Source organism: Pipra filicauda, unplaced genomic scaffold, assembly GCF_003945595.2.
Source record: "Pipra filicauda isolate LSUMZ 115617 unplaced genomic scaffold, ASM394559v2 scaffold147_size4022426_pilon, whole genome shotgun sequence".
Lineage (NCBI taxonomy): Eukaryota > Metazoa > Chordata > Aves > Passeriformes > Pipridae > Pipra > Pipra filicauda.
Window position 1 is genome coordinate 2365935 of NW_024103962.1, and position 24193 is coordinate 2390127.

A 24193-nucleotide genomic window follows, 5' to 3' on the forward strand; every position below is an offset into this window, starting at 1 on the left:
TTTACTGTTATTGCCACTTGACTCATCTGACAAACATAATGCTGGAAATAGACTCTTTGGGCGCTGGAGAGAGTCTGACTGAAAAGTCTTCCTTTATTTGTCTAAAAATAAATAAAGTAAATCACAGCTTGTTTCAGAAGCTGAGTCACCATTTCAGTTAAACAAATCCTTCATTATTCCTGCTTCCTCACTGTTACGGGAAGCTTTAATGCTGTCTTTTTGTTGATTGTGCAACTTTCAAATTACTACAGTTCCTGGGGCTTAGTAGAAGAGTTTATAACTGTTTCATAACTGCTTAGATGCAAGTGCCAACCTGAATAGTTTTTTGTAAATTAAATGTTTTCCAACACTTTTAGTTATACAGCTTTGAAAATTTAGATTGAAATTGTGAAATTTTACAGATAAATTAATTGTGAAATTTCGAATTGCATGGCTTTCTAATATGCTTTGAAAATGCTTTAATTTTACTTTTTCAATTATTTAGGCATTTTAAATTGGTAGATATATATTTACATACTAGCTATCATTGTAAAATTCTATTAATTTCAAAGTCATGGGTGAAAACTATTGAGAGATTACTCAAGAGAGGAAAGAGTTGCGTTGTCAGGATAACTATTCTAAAAAGCAAATAAAAGCATTGCTTGTGAGATTGTTCTGAACATGTTCGGGTTTTTTTTTGATAGCTTCAACTCTTGCGAGACAACCGATCGGAGAGAGGACACAAGAAGAACAGCTCTGTAAAAACAGCTAGCAGGTAAGTTAATGTGGCAACTGTCATTAATACAGTTCAGGAAGTTGTTATTTCTCAACTCTCAAATCTTTATATAAGAAGTGGCACCAATCCATTGGTGTATTGTACTAGGTCTTCTGGGTTTTTTTCGTGCTTTATTTTCAAGAATTTCTTTTGTTTGGCATAATCTTTGCCTTAACTATGAGTATTAGAGTTTTGTGGTGACTATATCCAACTACACTTACTAAACTTAATCTCTTTAGAACATCAGAATTAAATGGATGCCAAAGTATGGTTTGTGCTTCTGGCACGTAAGTTAAATGCTGGAAATGTATAAAATTACTATTATACATATGTGAAATCAAGAAAATAAATACTGTAACACTTAAATTGTTCCTATATTTTGACTATAAAAATTTCATTGTGAAGACTTAATAAAAGCAAATCTAATTCTATCCTCCAGCTTCTTTCCTCTCTCTCAAAAGACAAAGCGTCAATGCTGAACTTACAGACACCGATCTAGGAGCCTGTTCCTAGAGGGATTTTTTTTGTGTACAGGCTAACTGCTAAATCTATTCTAGCAAATAATTATTTTAATTCTATCATTTTTTCAAATGAGAAACTACAGCAATACTTCCCTTGCTGTGCACAACACCTTACACTATTTTTATGTTGTTCTGTAAAGATGACAATGTGCTATCAAGTTACTTTTTTGAAAAAGTTGTAATGAATTTATATCATCATGTAATTCTGTGGTACCCCTTGAGAGAGTTTTCTTTCAGGCAGTTGACTTTTAGTATATATGTGGTCACCCTAAGTTTTTAATATTGCTAAATACTTCCCTTGCTGAATACCTGGAAAGGGAGACCAATACTTCTTTCAAAAATGTGCACATTAAATATGAATCTGTTTCATCATGTGCAAGTTCTGGTCACATACTCTAAGACACTGGTTATGGTGTGTTGGTAATTCATCTTTAGAAATTGTGGTTATCTTTGTCTATTAAACCTTTTATATTAAACAAAATTTTTACTGCGTAAAACTTCTGCATAACTTTTCTGGCAAGTGCACTTGTTAAATGATATTTTGGCTCATAATTTTAGAATTAGTTGAAGTTAGATATGAATTTTCACCATAAATGGGCTATCAGACTATCAGACTACTTACATGAGAGTATGGCCAGTCTTCCGAGCGAAGATTTGGGAAAGGTCATTAACCCTTAAAGTGGGTATAAAGTGAGAACTAAGAAACAGATAATATTCAAAGTCATTTTAGGATCTTTTTTTATGCTGTAGCGATATAAAACAGTTTGAGAAGTTCAGAATCATAACTCTAGGTGTTTGTTATCCTGCCAAGTGAAGCTCTTGGGAGGTGATTGCTACCTGCACAAGCAGTTACAACAGAGATTTTTAAAATGGTCTTAAGTACCTGAAGTGATCTTCAACCTCTCTTCATGTCCAGTCAACAGTACCTTAATAGACTGTTATCCCAATAAATATCTGGCAGGGTTGTGTAGAAATAATAGGTGGCAAACTCAAGACTGAAGATTTGCATTTTCTGAAAAATATCTGTAATATTAAAGTAAGTCTTCCATAAACTATTACTACAACATAGGTAAAGCCACAGTTCAGATGCATATTTTACTGCCCTTAAAACCAGCAGGGTCTCCTGCTCACATCTCTTGATACCATCATCTCTGTTTTCAAAGGCGTTTTTCCTCCGGGTGAATCAGGTTTTTTCAAAATAATTATTTTTGCTTTTTCAGAAAATCCTACCATAGAAACTTGAAGTGACTTGAAGAAAAATTCAAACTACTATGAAAATCATATTTTTAGTAGGCCATCTCCTGTCTTAGAATATCAAAGCATAAGTCTTATTTACAAGATGTATATTAAACAAATTTTAACATTCTTTCTATGGTTTAGCTGCTGAAAATAATAATTTAATTTGCACAATGTGCAAACATCTTTTGTCTCAGGCCAATAGCATACTTTGTTGACTACTTTATTTCTGTAGTTCAAATGTTTTGTATCCTAATATTTTGCTTTTTACCAGAAGTTATTCCAACCAAAATAGAGATTGAATTTCAGTTATATAGAAAAAACACAATATACATAGTTCATCTCCTCACATGTTAAGTGCTGATCCGCATTTGATTTGAGACAATTCCTCTGGTATTCTGTTCCTTACTAATGAAATTACTGTTACCTGGTGACATATGTCAGATTTACCAGTCATTAATATTGAAGACTGATTTTTTCATGACCTAGTTTTAAATTGTTAGTTCTATCAAAAGGGTTAATCTTAGTTTCACCAGCCAATGTAGAGAAGGAAAATGTTTCTACTTAACAAGGTACCTGTAGAAATTACTGGTTTAGTAACAAATAATGTTCACAGAGTTAATAAAATGGTGAACATCACCTCAGCTGGAAATGTGCATCTTCAATACTGCATGTAAAAGCTTTAAGTGGAAATCTGTCATTTAGTTTTTTTTACATGTGTCCAAGTACTTTGAAAAACCACTGAAGTACAATGATACCAATCAAATATCACAAGGTTGAGTTACAGAATTAAGTAAAATTGTAGTAAATCTTTGATTATTTCAGTGTACTACATGCATATGCAGTTAAATCTTCTATTGAGTAGAGGTGTTTACTCACAAACCAAAATCTGAAGTTTTCCTAAATGGACACTAAAGTAGTTCTTGCATGTGTTAAACTATTACAGAGGATACTTCAAGGTAATTCAGATGAGTAACCCACTTAGAAAGTAGTGGCTGTGACCTTATATTGTCTTACTCTTTGTTGCTAAATGTGGTGAGAGAACAGCAGCAGTGGATGAGTCTTGGACATTCTATAAAATTACTGTACTTGTCTAGCATACAGTCTAAATTGCTTCTATTGCAAGACTGAATTTCTGTGGGTATAGTGTGTAGTTTTCACGTAACTGTGTTTCTTGTTTGTTTGCTGTTCTGGAAGACATTTTTTCTGGTTTTCATACGTGTATGAGATGCGTACACACACACATTTTTCTATGCTTGCCTTGACTTTTCTTACCCCTTTTGGATGACTGAACACAGTTCTTGTGTCAGCGTGTAGACAATATGTAAATACCCATGTTACATTAGATCAGTGACTTGTGGAATAATTTACTCTATAAATACATCAGAAAGGTGTGGAGCTCTAAGCATGGCAGTGGTCTGCAGCTGTCTCTTTGTGGTGGAATAATACTGTCTGGGATGAGCTATGTAGTGGGTTGCTTGTATTAGGTTTCTTAAGTCAAAATTAATAATAATGATCTAATCCTATATAACTAACATGAACTTTTTCTAGTGGCAAGTTAATCAGATTGTAGGGAACCGTTGATATGGCTACTGATGGACGAGATGTTAAGGAAGGGGACAGTCCTGAGCCACAACATTTAGAACCTGAATAGATTGTATTAACAGTGATACAGTTCAGCATGTGATCTTCTGCATTCAAGACATTTAAATATACCTATCTATTTATGCTACCTTCACAGATAAGATTTAATCTACAAATATATAGTTTTCCCATTCATTATTTAAATTGTTAACAGTACTAAAAGATACTCTTTTAGAAGCTGCATTTATTCCTCCTCTAGAGCCTTGAAAAAAATTCTCTGTTTACATTATCTCTCTGCATTAGGATGAGAACAGTCTCCTCCCCAATCTGCTTAAAGGTGATAGATAATTCTTCCAGCAGCTTGTTTTCATCCTCTATTCTTTTGCCAGTAAAGAAGGGGTTTTGTCTGAATTTTTAATGTGCTTCAGGCAAAGTCAGCCTGGTTAGCTCAACTCACCTATTTAAATTAAATTGGCTGGTTTTGTACAAACCATATTAGGGTGTGCTCACATGATTTCTTCCTCCAGCAGAGCTGTGGAGATGATAATCTCCAGCAGATGTGTGATAACAAATAGCTTGGGATAGTAATGTCTTCATCTGGCGCAGTTGTTAGCAGACCAAATGTCTGTCTGTAGCCCGAGGCAGTGGGCAAACAATTGAACATGATTGAGTTACTGCAAGTTAACAAGTTGCTGCTTGGCAGCCGAACTGCCTCGGCTGATCATGTGCCCATTTTCTGGCTCCCATCATGAGGTAAAATACATTTTCTTTCGTAAAATTTTACAAAGGAGTTGTACCTAAAGGAGATTTCCTATGGCTAAGACATTCCTTTGATGAGCAGTGGGGACAGCATTGAAGAGTGTTTTGCTGACCTGCTATAACATGATTTTGAACATGTAATTGCATTGTTAAATATATGGGGGACCTCCATCACACAACTATCTTTCTGCCTCTTAATACATAATGAACTTATCCTCACAATACCCTTATGAAGGCAGTACTTTTATCCTCATTTGACAGAATAACCAGAATACTTAAACAACTTAATATTTTGCCTTCGGTGATAACAGTTGATGCCATAACTAAGTAATTTATGCTGTAATCTGGAAGCAACAGAATTGCAGGTTGGAAAACAGTAGACTCTGAATAAATTGAACTTGTGTAATTATTTGCTTTACATAGTGGTCTCGTGTCATATTTCTTTTTTAGTGTGTTCCTGTTAAGTATCATGAGTTATTTCATCTACATATTTATTTTTTCTTACTGTATGGTAAGTATAATTTGACACATGCATGAATTAAGAAACTGAAAAGAAAATAGTGCCCAAATTTTTACCGCTTACTGATTTTTTTTTGTTGAATCTTGCTAATTCTGCGTTGGCTTTCCACTTGCAAATGTTCCCCGAGAGACCTCTAAAAGAAGAAAAAAAATTAAGCTATTATTCCTATTCAGTTCATTCCTGGCTTGAAAGAAGGCTAGGTCATATTCATGGAAGTGATTTCAAGGTGGAGAAGAATTATACAAGTCAGGTTTCAAAACAGGTAACTGATGTTGTGTTAACACTTTAATCAATGTACCAGCATCTTAGCATGAACTAGTTAGCCAGTTCTTGTGGCTGCAAAGTAGACCATAGCTTGATATTTCTTTAAAAGTCAGGAGGAGCTACCTACTTGGCCATTACTACAATGTGACAGGAGGACTGTGTGCCTGTCCTTCAATGATCACCTGTTGCTGCTCTATTCTGAGCTGGCAAGAAGCCTTTGAAGTCTCTTCCTGCTGTGGTGAACAGCACAGACTGAAATACAGGTCTTTGCACGTGTGGAGGAGGCATTCAGGAAAGCAGACTCTGGAAGTAGTACAGGAAGGATTATATAAAGGAAGTACGTAGATGCTACCAAATGATGATGTGTCAGTAAAACTTCAGAACACTAGTTATAACTTCCCCATGTTTTCTTCAACTGTCTCTTTTCCTCTTTTCCTGTCTCTTCAACTCCTCCTTTCCCTAGTTGTTCTCAATCCAGTTTAAATAGATGCTTTGTGCTGATACAAGAGGATGACTCTCGAATATTTTCACTTCTTATAACTAAGTGTTCTATGTGAATTAGTATTTAAAGAAAGCTTGTAAGAGAAAAATTATGCCCAACCTGATGTAAGCTTTTCAGAAGCGTAGTATTGCGTTGGTTAAAATTAAAATTTTCTGTCTTTCCCGGTTTCAAAGGAAAATCCCTATTTGTACATTTGTGCTGCGCTTGTTCATTTTCATCTGATGATACGGAACGTGGTACTTTTTTACACAGATGTAACAAATAACATTACAGCTGCTCTTTATTTGATCTTCTAAACAGACAAAGATGTGCAAGGATTCTGCCTGCTCCCTCTTTCCCACCGTGTCATCTGTTGTTTGGGAAAGAGTCCTAATTTGCAGCAGATACAAAACTATTTGTCGAGTTGCAGGTTTGCCAAAAATAAATGAAACCATTAATTACTACATTTTTTGAGCAGCTGTTAATGGATTGGGATAAGAAAACTGTACATTAGGCTACTGGTTAATTACAAGAACTGTAATTGTTTAATGTGGCTTTTGTGGAATGAAATTACAGTACCAGAGGAGGTAAATTCAGACAGTTTTTGAAAATTATACATGAAGACGTGCACTCACACTGCAGTAAAGCAGAGGAATGCATGGCTGTTTTACCAGGTGATTCACTTCTGCCATGATATGAACACATGTTCTCAACAAAAAATACTTTAAAAGAAAGTAATAATTAAACATGCTTTTTAATTCAAGTGTAAAATTACTAAAGGTAGTAAGTTAACGTCTTGTAACCCCAGAGCTAATAATGCAGGAGATTCAGATATAACATTAAAATCCAAATGTGTTTACATCATTAGAAATTAACAACTAAGCAGTTTTATCTCCTCTTTGGAGTGCCGTGAAGCAGTAACTGTACTGTTATGATTGGTGCTTAATAATATTTGCAGTTCCAGATTAAATTATGTGAATGTTTGAGGACACATTGCTTTCCTCCCTTGCTGTCACCCTCAGGGACAACATTATTCCATCAGTTTGGTATTATTCTTCACTGGGAAGGCTAAAAGATGGTGCCGTTTTGGGAGAGGGCAATTCCTGATTGAGTTTTCTGTACTGTAGCCTTATTTTTAGGGTCCTGAAAAGATTTGCATTTGGGAGAGGACAGGGCAATGGTAGTTTGATTGTTTTTTCAAAATGTAGCGAGTATGTGATGCTTTGATTTAATGGAAATCTTAAAGCCTCAGTAGTGGTTCATGAGTAGATTTAAAGTATCTATTGACTAAGTGACCTAGTTTAGTCTAGTTACTAGATTTTTTAAAGTATCACCTTTTAACTCAACTTCCATAATGAGACCTTTGCAAAAGTAGCAGGAGTTTGGAACTGTGCTCTGTTTTGAAAATACATTTTTCCATGTGATCTGAGCATTTTCTTTGCATCTTTAATGCAAAACTGATTAAGTACAAAACCACAAGCTGAATTTTGTTGTTCTTGCACTAAAATCTAATATACTTTATAATAAGGTACATAAATAAGCTGCTAAATAATAATGAAAATTTGTAATTCAAAATTGAATTCCAGGTACACCATGAGTATGTTAACTCAGAGGAAGTTAATTTTTCCTGATTTAAAAAAATATGTATAATAAAAAATCAGATAACCACTAGAAATTATGTACCTCTGGATGTAGTATCTGGATTGATTTTTTCCCCTGAATGAACTGATAGCAAATTTCTCACTTTTAAGTACCAAAATTTTAGCACGATATACTTGTTTCTCACACTCAGCTGCATCAGATTCTCTCTCTTGCTCTGTTTTTGCTTCGCAGCTCAAGCTTTGTTTGTCTCAGCTTACCTGTTAAAATACTAACAGCATAAGGATAAAGTTAAGTTGAAGACCCTTCCTGCTGTGTAAGGTGTGAGCAGGAGCTGTGCACAGTGCCTAGCATCATAGTTCCACAGACTGTTTAACCTGTGGTTAGGCAGCACTGCAATCCAAGGAGGTTGTTATGGAATCTGGTTTTCCACCACTCATTTGTCCTATCATCTCCCCCACCATAAGAAATTTGGTTTTGTCTCTGTGTTTCACCACACAGACACGTGAAAGCTGGATAAGGATGAATAGCCATGCATGAAGGAAGGGTGGGTTTACCTCTTTCTGGTTTTATTGTGCATTAAACTCTTTGTGCAATTTTTACATCGAGTTCCTACCAATCTCAAAAGGATCCCTGAATCTCATATATGCAAAACAGTATCCCCTGGTGCACTAAAATTCTGAGGCATAGGCACACTGAATTCTATTCAGACTGATTTTCTATAAGTAAACAAAGAGTTTAGAAGAAAATTTGGATAGAAAGAGAAGAAAATTTGTTTCAAATTAGGTAAAATTTTAATGTTTTTCTTTGTTGATATTTTGAAATTGTGATCATTTATTATAACAATACGTTTTAGCCTGTCTGGAAACTACCACTGACTAACTGTCATAGACAAAAGGAAGCGAAGGACACTGATTTTTGAATTTCAGACTTATTTTTGCAAGTGTTAATATCACTAATTACTAAGACAAAGCAGACAGACAGAAGTGAAGCTTTTACTGTTAAAGAATTTAGAAACTAAATTCTTTTAACTTTCTATTAGCTGCTCTCCTTTGCTATTAGAATGTCAAATCTTGCATTCACTCCTGCACATTTAGACCTCTTGTACTCAATGGAGTTGCTTGACAGTAACTGAATAGGCGCAGAGTGTTAGGAAGCATAATTTGCTTAACTTTCTGTCTTAGCTTTAGGGTGTCATCCCGACTTGCATACAATTACATATTTGTTTATCAGATTATTGACTGAATTATAAGTGTACCGTCTTGGCCAGACAATGAGATTGTTGGAAGAATTGTTTCTTAAGCCCAGTATTAAAAATAGGGAAGTGAAAGGGACTAAGGAGGAGAATGATGCTGGGGTCCAGCTGCAGAGCTGTTATTTTCTTGGAACCAATTGGAAGGCAATAGGTTAAGGACTCACCAATGGTTGTAATATGACAAAAAGCTTCTGAATCACTAGTCTAGATCAAGGTCTGAGTGGCTTATTAAAAATCATTACATTGTGCTGACTGTTTACCTATGTTAGTTGAAGTATTGGTTTCTTACAGTGGGTCAAATTCATCCCAGTTGGCCATGCTTGCTCACCTTCCCAGCACAGAGCTGAATAAAGAAATTGGCTTCCAGGTTGTGTTGAGTGCTTCCAAACTGATAAAGCATTTTCTTTCTTCCATTTTTGAGCTACTGTATTGCATATTTGGAGTTTTAGTGTTGCTTTTTGTCCCATACCCATTTTAAAAGTAAAAGAATTTGAACACAACACTAATGTTTGCAATAATTTAACCTAACTCTATATGACTGTAACCCAGAATTTTAAGATGTGGTTTTTAAAGTCTTTTCAACAAAATACATTTATCCCATACTGAATTTATTTAGTGAGTATCACACTTGGTAAACAAATATGTATCCAGAAATGTCTGGAAGAAATAGTGTAGCTGAATAAACTATTGAGTCCTTCCATTAAAGTATCTGCTCAAGTCCATGTTTACTGCTTAAGTCATAAAGATATTTTCCAAGTCACTTCAGAGCTGTATCGGAGCCCATATCTCTGCAATATCAACAATGTTGTTTCAAGATGAAGAAGAAACCAAAGAATATTTGCTTTAAAATTTGTGAAACAATATTGTCCTGTAACAGGATGGTATTTTATTAGTGCAACCTATTTTCAAACTACATTTCGCCACTGCATGAACATGAGCATTATTTTTATCAGGTGTTACTTGACACTAAACAGTAGTGGAACTTGCTGCCAAAAATATTTAGAAATATTCTGAATGAAAATGAAATTTATATTCTGAATGAGTATAAATATTAATTTCCTCTATCGAAAATGTGAAATCATGTCATTTGTTGAAGAAAAGTGAAAGTTTTAGCTATTTAATTTTTGACAGAATTGGATTTTTGGGGTATATTTCCTCAGTGTTCCTTGGTGACTTGTTTGTACACCAAGATATTGGTTTGGATTTGCCTTTGTGTAATTCATATACTTTTGATCAATTCCAACTCATGCCCAATTATATTACACTAAATTAACATAATTCAACAGATGTTGATATTTAAATGTTTTCTGGCATTCACATCTTGGACAGCTGTCTTAGAGCTTGGGGAAAAGGCAAACATTTAGAGTTAAATGCTGAACATATGCTTAAATTACTAATTAGAACCAAGAAAAAACAATGCATTATCCTTTCTGAGGGCAGTAGGCCTCTACTACTGAACTGGTTTTTTTAGGAGCTCATTTCGCAAGTAAAGTGCATAAGTGACTTGAGATTGGGTGTCAAAACATAGGTAGTGATACAAGTTTTTATTTTCCATCCTGTGTGCTAAAATTATGCCAGTGTGGAGTTGAATGTGTCGATTTGTAGAGTTCAGATAAATTTTGGAACAACTACTGTGTCTCAGTGACAGAAGTGCTGAGAAACATAACAGAAAGGAATGTGTTAGGATATAGTATTAAGTGATGAGGTAATCTGGTGGGGCCAGGGGAAGATTGTATTCTAGTCATAATAGAATTGCACTGGGACTTTCAGTAATACAGGTATGTCACCCTTATGCTTGAAGTTATGTTGTGAACAGATTGGCATTGTATGAAAGGAGTTTGATAGAGTTGCATGGGTTTATCACATCTGTTTAAGATGTAATAAAAGGAAAATAAAGTGCATAACTCTTCTGGTTAATGTAATGGTTTTTGCATTTGCAGAGGTAGATGAAGCAATTTGTTATATAGATGATGTCATTCTTTAGACAAGTTTGAAGAAAAGCTTTACTGTTTGTAAAGGATGAGGAGGAATCAAGCGTGGAACTGATTTCACCTGAATGGTGTCTGAGAAAAGTGACATGAAGAGGAAAGCAAGAGAGTGAAAGAATGCCTTCTGAATTAGAATGGACAAGGAGCCATCCCTCTCTGATTGTCCATGGGGCACATGCATTACTGCATGTTGCCCTACTCTGGGCATTCAAATAAAGACCAGGGGCTGCATTCATGTTTTTGCCAAACTCTGTACCGCAAAGGAAAGAGAATATCTTTCCTTATAAAATTCCTTAGCCATTATTTTTTATATATTTTTCCTCAAAAAGAAACGTGCCTTGCGTATTTCTGTGTAATATTATGAAACCACCATGCATCTTTTCTCTGGTTGTATTGATATACATGCTAGAGACAAAGATTTAGTATTTGTTATACCTAGATAATACAGAATAGTCTTCCCAAATTACAGCACCAATTGCCTGGTACTTTTATTTGGCATGATACCTTTTGATTAAGTCCATACTTCCGGAGACTCAGTCAAGTGGAAGTGCAGAATTTTACGTTCATCTTATTTAATTAGCTAAAAGTGTTATAGGATATTTAGAAAGACATATATAATAGGGCTTTAATGGTGTTTACCTCTAAACTTATCATGTATCCCAGTGCTCTTGAAGCCATTGTCTGCTACTTGTGGTAATTTAGATACATACAGTGAGAGTTAAAGTTCATCTAAAGTTCACATAAACTCCCTTATTTAAGCAGTGCTCGTGGATGCAGTTCCATTGGCGACCAGATAACAGCAGTCTGCATTTTAAGCCACGTAGAAAATGGGATAGACTGTGCTACAGGTCCATTCTGTGTATGGACATGAGAATCATTTATGTGATATTTTTGTGTAAAAGGTACTTAAAGAGTGGGAGATTTGCTCAAATTATTCTTTGATTTTTATAGAGTTAAGCTGTTACACACATGCTGATTTTTTTAATCATTTTATTGGCTTTCTTCTCTGCTCCACAACTGAGTTCTGTTTTTTCATTTTTAACTGCTGCTGTGAACATTACTTCCATTTCAGTTTATAAGAAATTGTCCAGTAATTTCAAGCTTAAGGTGAGTCATGGTCCTCACTGCATTCTGTCTTCAATCATATCCATATGAATATCTATTTTCTATCCATATTTTAAGACTGAGAACTGACAGTTTCAGTTAGATTTCCCCTTCAAAATAATTCTCTCAAGTCCGTTCTAAAATGCATACTAGTCAACTTTTGCATTATTGTGATGTCTTGTGAAAGAAGTTCACATATAAACTTTTATCAAGCCTCTCTATCAGCTGAAGCATTCAGCAGTGATAAACTTGCAGAGTTCTACAGCCATCTGCAGGAATGCATTGATACTGTGGCAGAATGGGGTGTAACTGTTTGCTGAATGTTTGTTCCTCAGATGAGAGAGATGCTAAGTGGAATATAATGGATAGGCAAGTACTGATCATTACCAGTTCATCAAATTATGGAATAGGAATCACTGTTCTTGAAAACATTGCATCATAATAGTATGCTACATAGGATTTTCGAAGTTGGAGTACAGAAATTTGATAAATACTATTAAACAAAAAACACACTCTTCCACACCGGTCTTCGTTATTGATCAATACTTGTGTGCATCTTAGACACAGAGTGTAAAACCATCACCTCCATCACTTACAACTAGTCTTAGCAATGTTGTAGTGTCATCTGGTAAGCAGTTTCACAGTAAATATACTTAAGGGACAAAATCAAAATTAAGTTGCCTTCAGTGTTGTAACCATCAGCACAATTATAGTGCACCAATAATAGCAACTGCATTGGTATCAAATAAAGAAATGCAGTTTGCAGGGCAAGTGACAGCTGCTAACAGCAGACAGAAAAAGTAAAGTGGTCGACAGACTTGTTTTTACAATGAGACATATAAAATAAGCATGCAAATGTTTTGTATTTAATACACAAGCACACAGAATTCACCCTAGGAGATGACAGTCTCGCTAGTTTTGGCCACTGTGTTAGTGCCTATGAAGCCTATACTCACTGTATAAAGCTGTCTTCATTGTACCTTTCTGAAGAGACTGTAGAACAGTTACTGCATTTGAATAGGGTCTTTTAATCTTGGTGGAGAGGGATTGGGGGTTTTTGGTTTTGGTGGTGGGTTGGGGTTTTGTTTTGGTTTTTTACACCTGGATGATAGTGATTGCAGAAGCACGTAATAAACCAGAGGGCTAGAACACGTGTTCAGGACTTTCTACTGTCCATTTTATTGTATTGTTCTTCTCAATGACTGGACTGGTGAACTCTGAACTGGCAAAGGGGATAACTACTCGTGAAAGGGTGAAGAACAACTTTGAGTTCTCAGCTCAGAAGGTGGATTGCATTTAAATCAGCACAGCTGTAGGTTCCCCCACAGAATAAGGTGTTTATTTGGAGAATTTAACCAAATGGTCCATGGACTGCAAAGGTCAGAGTAGATAAAAATCTGACGTGGCCTCTTACAAATGTCTTGGAGAGGCGAGTATGTGTAACTGCTGAAAAGGTACTCATCAAAAATATTTGCTTAATGAGCTATGAAAATTACAGAAAAAGAGATTGTGTTGTGTAGACACGGGTATAAACGTTTGGGGACCTTAAAGAGACAATTCTAGGCACGTTACCATAGTAAGGGCAACTACCTTGAAAAAAAATTGATAAACTGCAACTATTTAAGAAGGAAATAACAAACTTTCTGTCAGAGTGAATGTTTCACAAAAATGCATAGTGAAAATGCTTGTGAATTGCTTTACATGTCGTTGCTTCTATAAAAGTGTTTGCTGTCTCAAATCTGGTTTTGTGGGGTTTATTTATTATTTCAATAGCTTTTTTGTTATTGCTGCCTTCCCAGTCTGTCTTCATTTTTGAGGCTCTTATTTACCACGTAGAAAGGAGACTCTAAACTGTGTGCAAGATGAAAAATGAATAAAAATTGACAGCAGCTTTTCCAGTGTTTTGTTTAATACATTGAGGCATGACACAACAACAACAACAACAAAAATTCTTGGCATGCTAGTGTAAGTTCACACCAGCCTGGCTTTTGCAGCCCTCTTATTTCCCTCTGCCACAACTTTGCCGCTGCTATGACACTTGCAGGCCTGCTCGGCCATGGTGCAGCTGATGCCCTGTCCATGCTCATATTTTTCTTATTGACAGTGAGTGTTCTTGCCAAACGCCAGGGACCATAGTCACATCTGTTTGTCTCCCAAGCTTGTCTGAGGCTGCTTGGGAACACTTTTTATCCAGAGGGCAGCTTTAACTAGGCCTAATACTCTGAAAAGCCTCTATTTGTAAATGCATACAATGAGGCGACAAGTTCCTGTTGTCTTTCCTTAAAAATTATTCCATTTGACACTGCTTGCTCCAGTCCCTGTCACCAGCATGTCAAAAGCCAGGTTTTCAGGCAAGGTGGTCTTAACAAGTTTTATTTTTTCCCTAATAAAATGCCTAGCTTCCCTCCAGAGCACTATTTATAAATGATAGCTGGAAGCAAGCTAGGGGTAAGTAGAGAGAAGTCAGGCAAATAGCTTCCTTCCTTTCTGTAATCCGCGCTCTTCTGATTTAATGCTAAGAAACATAATGCTGAACTTAGCCTGATTGAGGGTCAGAGTTCTCCCTACTTTATAATACCCCCATTACAGGCATTTCAAAACGTACTGTGCAGCTTCAGAATACTGCTTCTTTTTGTCTAACCTGCCAGTTCCAGAGCAGTAATAGTTCTTGTCTGATCCTCTTAAATAAATAAATAAATAAATAAATAAGAGCTTTTTGTTTTGCTGTGGTCTACATTGGCAGAGCATATCAAATGTTAAGCCCTGGCAAAGGCAAATGACGCTTTAGAGTCGCAAGTTAGCTGAACATTTGGTGGTAGTGGCCATAAAACTGGGTCTGACAAAGCTTAATTGGTACTCTAGCATTTTGTTATTTATTTGTAGTGTACAGAATTTTCAACGACAACAAAGAAATACCCACTCTCACCTTGGCTGGTGATTGGGTTGTTGTGCTCGGCAAAGGCGAATGATTCATTTATGCTGAAGGAACAAGGCTGCCTTTCAGACATTCATTGATTTTAAATTAAAAAGTAACTGCTATGTTCTACATGAAGGGTGACAACAATAACAAAGTAGTCCTTACTTAGTGTTATTTGTTGCAACTCCATTCCGTGTGCCTGGAGGAAAAGTGGGGAGACCCCAGTACCATAATCTTACAGATCAATAATCTAGATATCTCAATGTAGTGTAACAGATAATCAATTCTGGTAAAATAACTCAAACGCTGCTCACTGTTACTGCTGTGGCTCAGGTCTTCAGGTTCAATTGCCTGACTTTATTAATTTTTATCTTTCATCCTACTTGTGTTTCTGAAGACTTTCCCCCTTTTTCATTCAGAAAACAAGAATTGCACACTGTAGAACATATAATTTATCACACAACTTATCCTGCATGTTTGATTCCAATGTTAAATACTGATCTATTGATAATCAAACATCTGAAATGTTTTTTGTCTAATAATTTTCCCCCATTTTGAATTTAAGTATTAATTTTCTTTATCATACAATCAGTTATGAAAGGGTTACACTTATTGATTTCTTTTTAAATTTAGAACTAAAAATTATCACCCTGTTAATATACTATTTCAACTGTGTTCAGTTTCCAAATGTTAAAATAGGATACAATTTCAGCTTAGAATTACAAGGAAAACATCTATCTTAAAAACATTTAGAAATAAGTGTTGAAATAGGGGTTCACTCTAGGTGAAGCTAGAGAGCACTTCTCTGTGAAACTTGAGTTTCTTGGAATATTTTATTACTTAAATACAAGCACTGTGGTACTTGTTAATTTATTGTAACTTTTTAGAAAAAATATGCAGAGGGTTGTACATTGTCATCTTATTCATCAAGGCATTGTTGTCACTCTTTTACATTATTGAGCAGATCTGAGGTCTCTCAACATTATATGACCATTTGTTATTCATTTAGAAGCAGCACAGCTTTAAAAAGTTTATAAATGCAGTAAAGGGTAAGTCATATATCCACACTGAAACCAGATCCCGTGAGTGACAGATTGTTACTATGCTACAGTAGATTGTCACATGCAATTGTCACCTTGTAATTTTATCAAAATTCACTACACTTCTGTGGTAAGAAACACCGTTCTCAGTAACATTTATGGAAACATATTAAAACTGTGCAGTTCAGAAATCACTGCATTTTTTCCCCCTTCTGTTCTAGTTTTTACAAAAAAAAATGTCAGCTACATATATTCAATTCTGCAGGCACTGTACATTATTTAAGAAAAATACTAACTATAATTGTCCTTCAAGATTCTGTTGAAAATTCCTCATTTGAAAATTCCACATTTGCCCTTTTCTGTGGTACCTGACTTCTAACAGCTGTCTTTAATGTGTAGGATTTGCTTGTTTACCATCCTCTGCACCTCCACCAATTTTCCAGTCTCCAAGTGTAAGCTCGTAATTGTTTAAGGAGTCTACCAGATAGTGCTTCCACAGTATTCTCACAACTTGGCAGTGAATTAGAATAGGATAAATTGCTGTGCTACAAGTTTATTTCATGCACATTTGAAGACTTTACTGTTTCATGTTTTCTCATTCATTCTTCATCTTACCTTTAAAAAAAAATGATAATATTTTCCATGTAATAAATGCTACTCTGACAGTCAAGCATTACTAGCCAATTGATAACCTACAAACAGTATTGTGATCTCTTTAGATAATTAATCTTAGCTATTTTCCTGTCAGGAGCAACAGTGTTTTTGTTTTATGTTGAGCTAGAAAGATTGCCAGTTTTGAAAATTAAAAAGCATTCCCTTTATATTTATATTTATTCATTCCGGTAACAATTTATGATGTTGCATTTAGATACTGAGTGCTTGTCAACAAACATAATTATATTTCTATATAAACAAGATTGGTGGCTTGACTGTGCAGCAACATCTTGGTTGAGAATGTTTTGATATAGGTTCAGATTATACAAGCTGTGTATTTATGTGGCAGTTTTCTTCCTTTGTTAATAGTTTTCTCCTATAATTACTTGCAGGCAAACCAGTGTACATTTGGGATCATTGTGCATGGGAGACATCAAGCGGAGAAGAAAAGCTGCTCCCCTGCCAGGACCCACAGGTAACCAATTTCCCTGGGACAGAGCACAAACCATAAGATGTTAAATCTCTAAATACAAAGCAGTAGGTCAGTGACCTGAGGAAATGCTTGATAAATTCAGTAACATCCCATATAACTTAAGAAATGTTCTATCCTTATTTATTAATAGAGATTAAGAAATAAATAGGCTCTCTTCATTCTCCCTCAAACATTTCCAATTTCCAGTCCTTTGTAGCACAGCACTTCTTTAAAGAGAATAAATCTTTCTTCATGTACTGAGACAGCAAAGATTACTGCTTATGTCTCTTCAAGCATTACAAGGAAGGAGACATAAGGTATCTTTTTTCTGTGTGGAATGCATATGAATGCTCTAAATACCCTGCACAATAAAGATAGGATGTGAATTCCTGGGCAAACAATTGAAAATGTGGTGATAAGTCTGTGAAACACAGCTTTCAAATTAGTGCTGTAGATTAAACAGGAAGCACTTGCAAGCACATTTGTGAAAGATTTTTACAGATGCAAGGTCACAACCATTGGATGCATTTTGCTGATGTCACAGCTGCGAAATGACTTTTTCAATACTTAGCAGTGATTTATAGGACTCTCATCAGTTTGTTATGTTAATTATATATGTGCATACTGGAAAGATTAGGTTGTGTGTCTGCCCATGTGAGATTTTTTATATATTGCTAGTATGGAAATCTGGTTTGCATGTCCTAGTCATATATAAATTACTATAGCAACATTTGCAACACATAGAATTCTTCAAATATATTTTAAGTAGATGTCTTTAGAGAAGCCTAATATTTGTATTCCAACTGAATTCTCTCTTCTGAAACTTCTTCGCTTCAAACCTCAGTGGCAGAAACAGACCAGGAATAATATTAAAAATGTTATAAAGGCACCTTAGTGGCAGCAGTATGAAAAAAAGAGAATCTGTGGGTCAGCTTCTAAGACTCTGAACATATGTGAAGTGAGAAAGAAAAATACTTAATGGCTGAAGAGAGAATAATATAATTATTTCTACAAGGTGATTTTCACTTCACAACTTTCAAGTACTAGAGGATGTCATTTTGTACTGAGAGGGTATCAAGTATCATGAAATTAATTTTATTATTCATTTTACCTTGGGCTTTCAGCGTTCAGAATTTTATTTTACAAGTTGGCTCCTCTGCGTAACTTTCCAAAGCCAATATTTTGATACTAAGGCAAATATGTGGTCATTCAATGTTATGAATCCATATATTCACAATTTTAGAAATTGTTTTGCCCCAAAGTTTGCCTTTATGTGAAGAGCGACCGAGAATAATAGTGGATAAAGGTATCATATGAGGTAACTTTTAACTAATGTGCTTTTTTTTTTTTCCAAGTTCAAGGTAATCTTTTCAATTTTGTTCTGGGCAGAAGGATTGAGATTGTTCTTTCAGTAGTTTTAGTTAGCTAAGATATAGCAATGGGAGGACTAGATTTTATGTAGAAGAATTTGTGAACTATTTTTTTTAAAGGAAGAACCAAAATTATTTACATGAACAAAAGTTGGAAATGAAAAAAGCATTCTCCTAATAGTTGTCCATATTTAACACTGTAGTGAAAATTGAAAGGCTATCTGTAAATGAATCATTAACTGCAAGTGTTTTCTTCAGCTATATGAGCGGCAAATCAGCAAAGTTTCCCCTAATACGAGCCAATGTGTTGATAACAGTATTTTTGAAATTGTCATCTGCATTTGAAAAAAATTACTTTGATAAATTAATTCTTGTAGCGATATGCACAGTGTTGAAAATGGTCATTTATATATTTAGCTTCAGTAGTACTGATGGGAATGAATGGCGATCCTAACGAGGTATTGAAACGTTCCCTGGTTTTGAGTCTCACACGGGTAGCACCTACTCCTTTCAGACACCTTACAAAGCCATAGACTTTTGTAGCAAGCAGTGTGATTGGTTAAACATTTATTAATTGTGACAAGAACACCCAATTTATTTCAGTACTCCAGCTTATTTACTGCTCTTTCACCTTTGTATTTTGTATTGAAAAAATAAAATGAATATTGATAGAGTTAGATATTGATTTCTAAATTTATAGCCTGTTCTCAGCCTGCAGTCAAAGTCACATAGCAATAGGTTTTTGTATATTAGTAACAAAGGATGTAGCTTTACTTGTACAGCATTGAGAAACTATTGAAGCAAGAAAGTTTGAGCAGCACAGAGCATTTTATAGTTTTGAAAATGTCATTTGTAAAGGTGAAAAAAATATATGTTAAAAGCAATGAATAAAATGGGAGACAATACAGGCATGGATGGTTAGGAGCTGACAGTAGTGTCAAATTCTGTCTTTTTTAACTAAGATAAATTTTCTGGTTTGTGGATGTTTGATATATCCCATCTGTGTATTATTGAACCTACATAGTTAATTAACTAAAACCCAATACTAGTAAAAATTGTTTACTTCCTACAATTCAAGAATTAGGTGTTGGACATCTTAAATACTTTTTTGCACAACTTCTTCCATGAAACGGATATTATTTCAGTGATTCTGTTCACATCTGGGACCAGGTCATTCCCAATGACCTTATGCACCCTCCAACTACCCCAGAGGCAGAGCTGTTTCATGTGACACCCTGATATATTCCACTGCAGCAATGCAGTGCTCTCAAGTTTTTATAAAAACCTCTTAGACAAACTAATCCATTGTCGTAGAAATAACCCTACCAGAACTGGGTCCAGTTTAATGTCAGTAATAACAAAACAACAACAAAATTTTTATGCAAGAGAAAGGACATGCTTTGCAAAGTATTGTTACTACTTGAAACACATTTATTGGGAATATTTACAGTAATTTCAGTCTTAGATTATTTAGTTTAAGTCTCATAACAAACCAGTAGGTGCTACAGAATATTAGATGCCATACACTGAATATGCATTTACCTCAGTTCCTTTCCAATTGACTGTCTTCTTCTGTACAAGCTTTTCTTTTTATCATCTCATGTTAAATCCTTGATATTATTTAGATTTTTTTTTTTTAGTAACTAACCTCTAAGTCTTAAATTTTGGAAAAAATCATCAAATTCTGCTTTATGTCTGGGGGATGCTAGTAACTTAATTTACAGTTTGTAGAAAGTGTGATTCAGAACAAAAAAAGTCAAGTTTCACTTGTATGCCTTGTCAATAACCATTTATTTTTATTTCAAAACATTCTTTTTACTCTGATGTCACATTGTGTGCTTTACAGTTTGGAGTAGTGTTGAAAACCTGCAAAAACCAATTATAAAAAGAGAAAGCTATTTTGTACTTTAAATATAGAAAATGTGTATATAAAATAGATAAATTACTGTGAATGTTATGGGCACTTTAATATTTACATTTTGCAAAAGCAAATTTCGGATGTCATTTTCTTTATCTAGTTGGCATGTTGCATGCACATGCTACACTTCAGGCTGGTACTGATTGAAATGACCAAGTTAAAAGTCTCATTTTAAAGAATGTGTTTTAATGAAAAATATGACAGATTCTTAATTACAGCAGAAATACTGAGCACTGCTATAATGCCATCATGACTCACTTTAACAAGGTAATCAAAAGGGTACATGTTTTCATTCCTTTTTAAAAATTGCCAGCGGAACAGCTAAGCAAACTATTTTGCTGATGCTTAATATGTCAGTGATTAAAAATCAGACCTGAATATCTGCAGTGCCAAAATGATGATTTGAAAAAGATTGTGATTACGGTGTGATAACAGAGGTGGCTGAGGCTAAGTTTGTGGTGAAGGTCAATTTAGCAAAATAGTTGCAGAGGAAAGGTAGATTTTTGGGTACTTGGATGAACTGACTGTAAATTTCTGAAACTCTAGATAAACTATTATATGCCTACTTTCTTTTTGACTTGCTTCACTGCTTTGCTGTCTGCTAAATGTATAGCTCCACATGCAGAAATCCCTTGTCACAGGTCAATACAACATTGGCATGTGTTGTGAACACTTTCCCTTATTGCATTTTGACATTTCTCATCCTTACTGCCGAAGTCCTTTCTGGCATACACATCATGCCTGCTTGGTTATCCAGCCTATGGACACTCATTTTTCTTTGGTTGGTTTCTGCAACAGATTAAACTTTAGGGACTTCTCTCTGTTTGTTTCTTCTACCATATTGTCTGACTAAAGTAGTTACAAAATTGAAAGATCGCAGAATGCCATGCAGTGTTGGAAACTGCCTTCAAAGCAAAAGGATTTTCGTGTTGAGCTTGAGGTGGCTGGTTCAGGCAGGGCCTCTTACATAACCAACACCAGAATAACGAAGAAAGTTCAGTAACAAGCCTTAGAAGACCCACAATGCAACAAGAACCAGTTTATACTGGAAAATTCCTGATGGTTTTCTCGTGATCTAGAGATAAGACAATATTCTGCAGGCTGTATGCACAGCCATATAAAGTCAAGAAGAAATGTTCAGGTTGATAGAAGATGACTGTACCTGCCTTTTCTAAGTGCTGTTGTCTTCTGAAAAGTGAAAGCTTAAAAAATAATTCCCCAAATTACTCTGGGAGTCTTTCCTAAGATAGCTGTTTCTAGTTGTGGAAAGCATTCAAATTGCCTCCACTGGGAGCTAAACTTGATGATCCTCTTGGGTTCCTTCCAGCTTAAGATATTCTATGATTTTATGGATTTTTTTTTTATTTTACTTCACTTTCAAGAATCATAAACTAGCTTAACAGAGAATATCACCAATGAGAGCATCCTTAATGCGGAGGAAATTTCTGCAAAAAAAGGCTAAACCAGGCATTTTTTTGCACTTTCCAAAGGTATGTTTCATTAAACATTTGTACCCTTGAGAACAGCTTTGAATGAAACTGAGAGGTGCCAGTAGGGAGACTCATTCTCAAGGGCACTTATGTGCTCTGCAAGTTCTGCACATTCTCTGCCAGGTATCATCAGAAAGTGGTTCCCCACAGAGACGAGCCACCTCCATTTCATTTGCAGTTTGTTGGAACCATCACCTCTTTTAGATGGGCTAATGTACATCCTGTAGTTTTCCTAGAACTCAACTAATGGAAGAAGTACCTGATATTTCTGTCAGTCTGTTTTAGGTTGGTAATACCAAAGGACTTTTGCTAACCACAGGTGGTTTGGGAGTTAAAATGTGCAAGGGGGAAATATGTGTAGTTTTTCCTCAGTCAACATAATTACCTATCCTAGGTCTCCACAACAGCCTCTCAGTCGATGGTGACTAGTTTTTCTTTCTCCTGAGGGAATAGGGAGCACTCCTGTAGATAGTCCCTGGTATAGCTTGTGCAAAAATCACTTTTCTTGAAGGTTTTTCAGCATATAATTTACTTTTTGAATAAGGAAGCTTTATGCAGAAGGTTTTTGGCACTTCAGAGAAATAAAAATACCTGTTTAGGATGTCAGAAAATGAAATTCATTGATCAGGTTTCCAGTGCAGGTAAGTTTGGATTTCTGGTTTCCGTCTATACTGTAAAAGCTTTGCAATTGGTTTAAAAGTTTTAGATAAAACCTGTTGTACATACTTGTCATACTTTGGATTTCACAAAGAAAATTTTTGCTTTGGATTTCCACTACAATGAGAGGAAATTTGGATTTATTGATTATAAGAGTTTACCTTTCAACCTATATATTGACACTGCCAGTGCTGATGTAATAACTAAGATTCATGTTCTGATGCCTTCATTACTGACAGAGGCATCTCAGTGAGCATTGTTTGCATAAATAAATAGGCAAATGGTTACCTAGCCCATAGTAAAAAATAATTAATTAATATTCATTTTTAAATTAAGATAATTTGACTGAAGATAATACTTCAACCACATAGACACAGAACAGGAAATAGCAGTGGAACTTCACCTCCAGTATCCTGCCAATCCATCCCAACTTGAGTCAGGGTCAGATAGAGCTACAGTGATGTGCATAGTCCTAATAATCAGCTTAATCCTCCATCATTCTGCTGAAATTAACAATAACTGTGCTCTCCAGCTTACTCCACAATATTAATGTGATTTAAATCCTTTCCCTCTGGGTTTCAGTGTAAGGCTGCAAGTCTTTTGTTAAAAGTCAGGGAATGCACATGAGACGGGATCAATTTTGCTGAATTTTGAGGGGTTTGAACAGAACTCTGAAATGTTCCTCAGTGAGAGTGCTTCTCCCAAAGTGCCATCCAGTGACAGTGTTTTTGTCATCACAGACAACTGACCTCCTTTGGACCCAAGTGAAAAGTCAGTATTGGGTATTCAAGAGATTCCCCTTACAGAGGGGTAAATGGGAATCTAATGATACTGACTCTTCCAACCAGTTTTAGTAGTCATAAAAGACTGAATGGGCATGATGTTTTAACTCCACACACAGTGTAGTCCAATAAAGAATGGAAAGAGAAGAGCACCTGCAACTCCAATTCCAAGTGATCTGTTACTGGATAACCAGTTGTACCTAAAATTCACTGTCTCAGTTTTCATGGGTGTGTGAATTCATGTTTACATATTCAGGAGAGTTGAAAATGGATTTAAATCTAGAGCCTATGCTGCAAGAAAGAGTGCATTCACCCAGGCCACAATTATGTGACTGTTCCTTTAATGCCCCTTGTGACGGGGCAGTAGGAATGAAACTATGGCAGTGCAGATATTAACAAATGGATGCAGGGTAAATGTGGAGGTTTCCAGCACCTGCTGAAATCATAGCTATGTCCTTTCTGCTATTCTTATCTCTCTGTTAGCTAGAATAAAATTCAATGCAAGCAGATTCACCTGAACTATAATCATTCTAGGGTTATTCTTCAGACAGTCTTAGATAGCGGAGTGTGAGTGATGTGTAAAAGTCTGGTATAATAATGCAATCTCAAATACTAGCTAAAAATTTTCATAGCATTTTCATAGCTGAGTTGTTTTAGTTTAGGGGGGGGTGTTTTCTTTTTTACATATACAGCCATAGTATACTGAATTTTGAAAACCACTGCAGGTACTGATTTTTAAAATTACCGTATGGGTGTTGGCTGTGCCTCTGATGCTGTCTGCACAATTATCCAAAATAATTTTAAGAACATAAACATCTAGGCAGTCTG

At 35.4% G+C, this 24193-nt stretch overlaps 1 protein-coding gene across 1 annotated transcript in view; it reads left to right on the top strand.

The window, feature by feature from the left end:
• GPATCH2 (G-patch domain containing 2) overlaps positions 1 to 24193 on the top strand; it is a 123836-nt gene that overhangs the window by 90830 nt on the left and 8813 nt on the right. Inside the window, 2 exon segments of the mRNA XM_027739503.2 lie at positions 684 to 754; positions 17069 to 17151. Coding sequence (XP_027595304.2) covers positions 684 to 754; positions 17069 to 17151 — 154 coding nt within the window.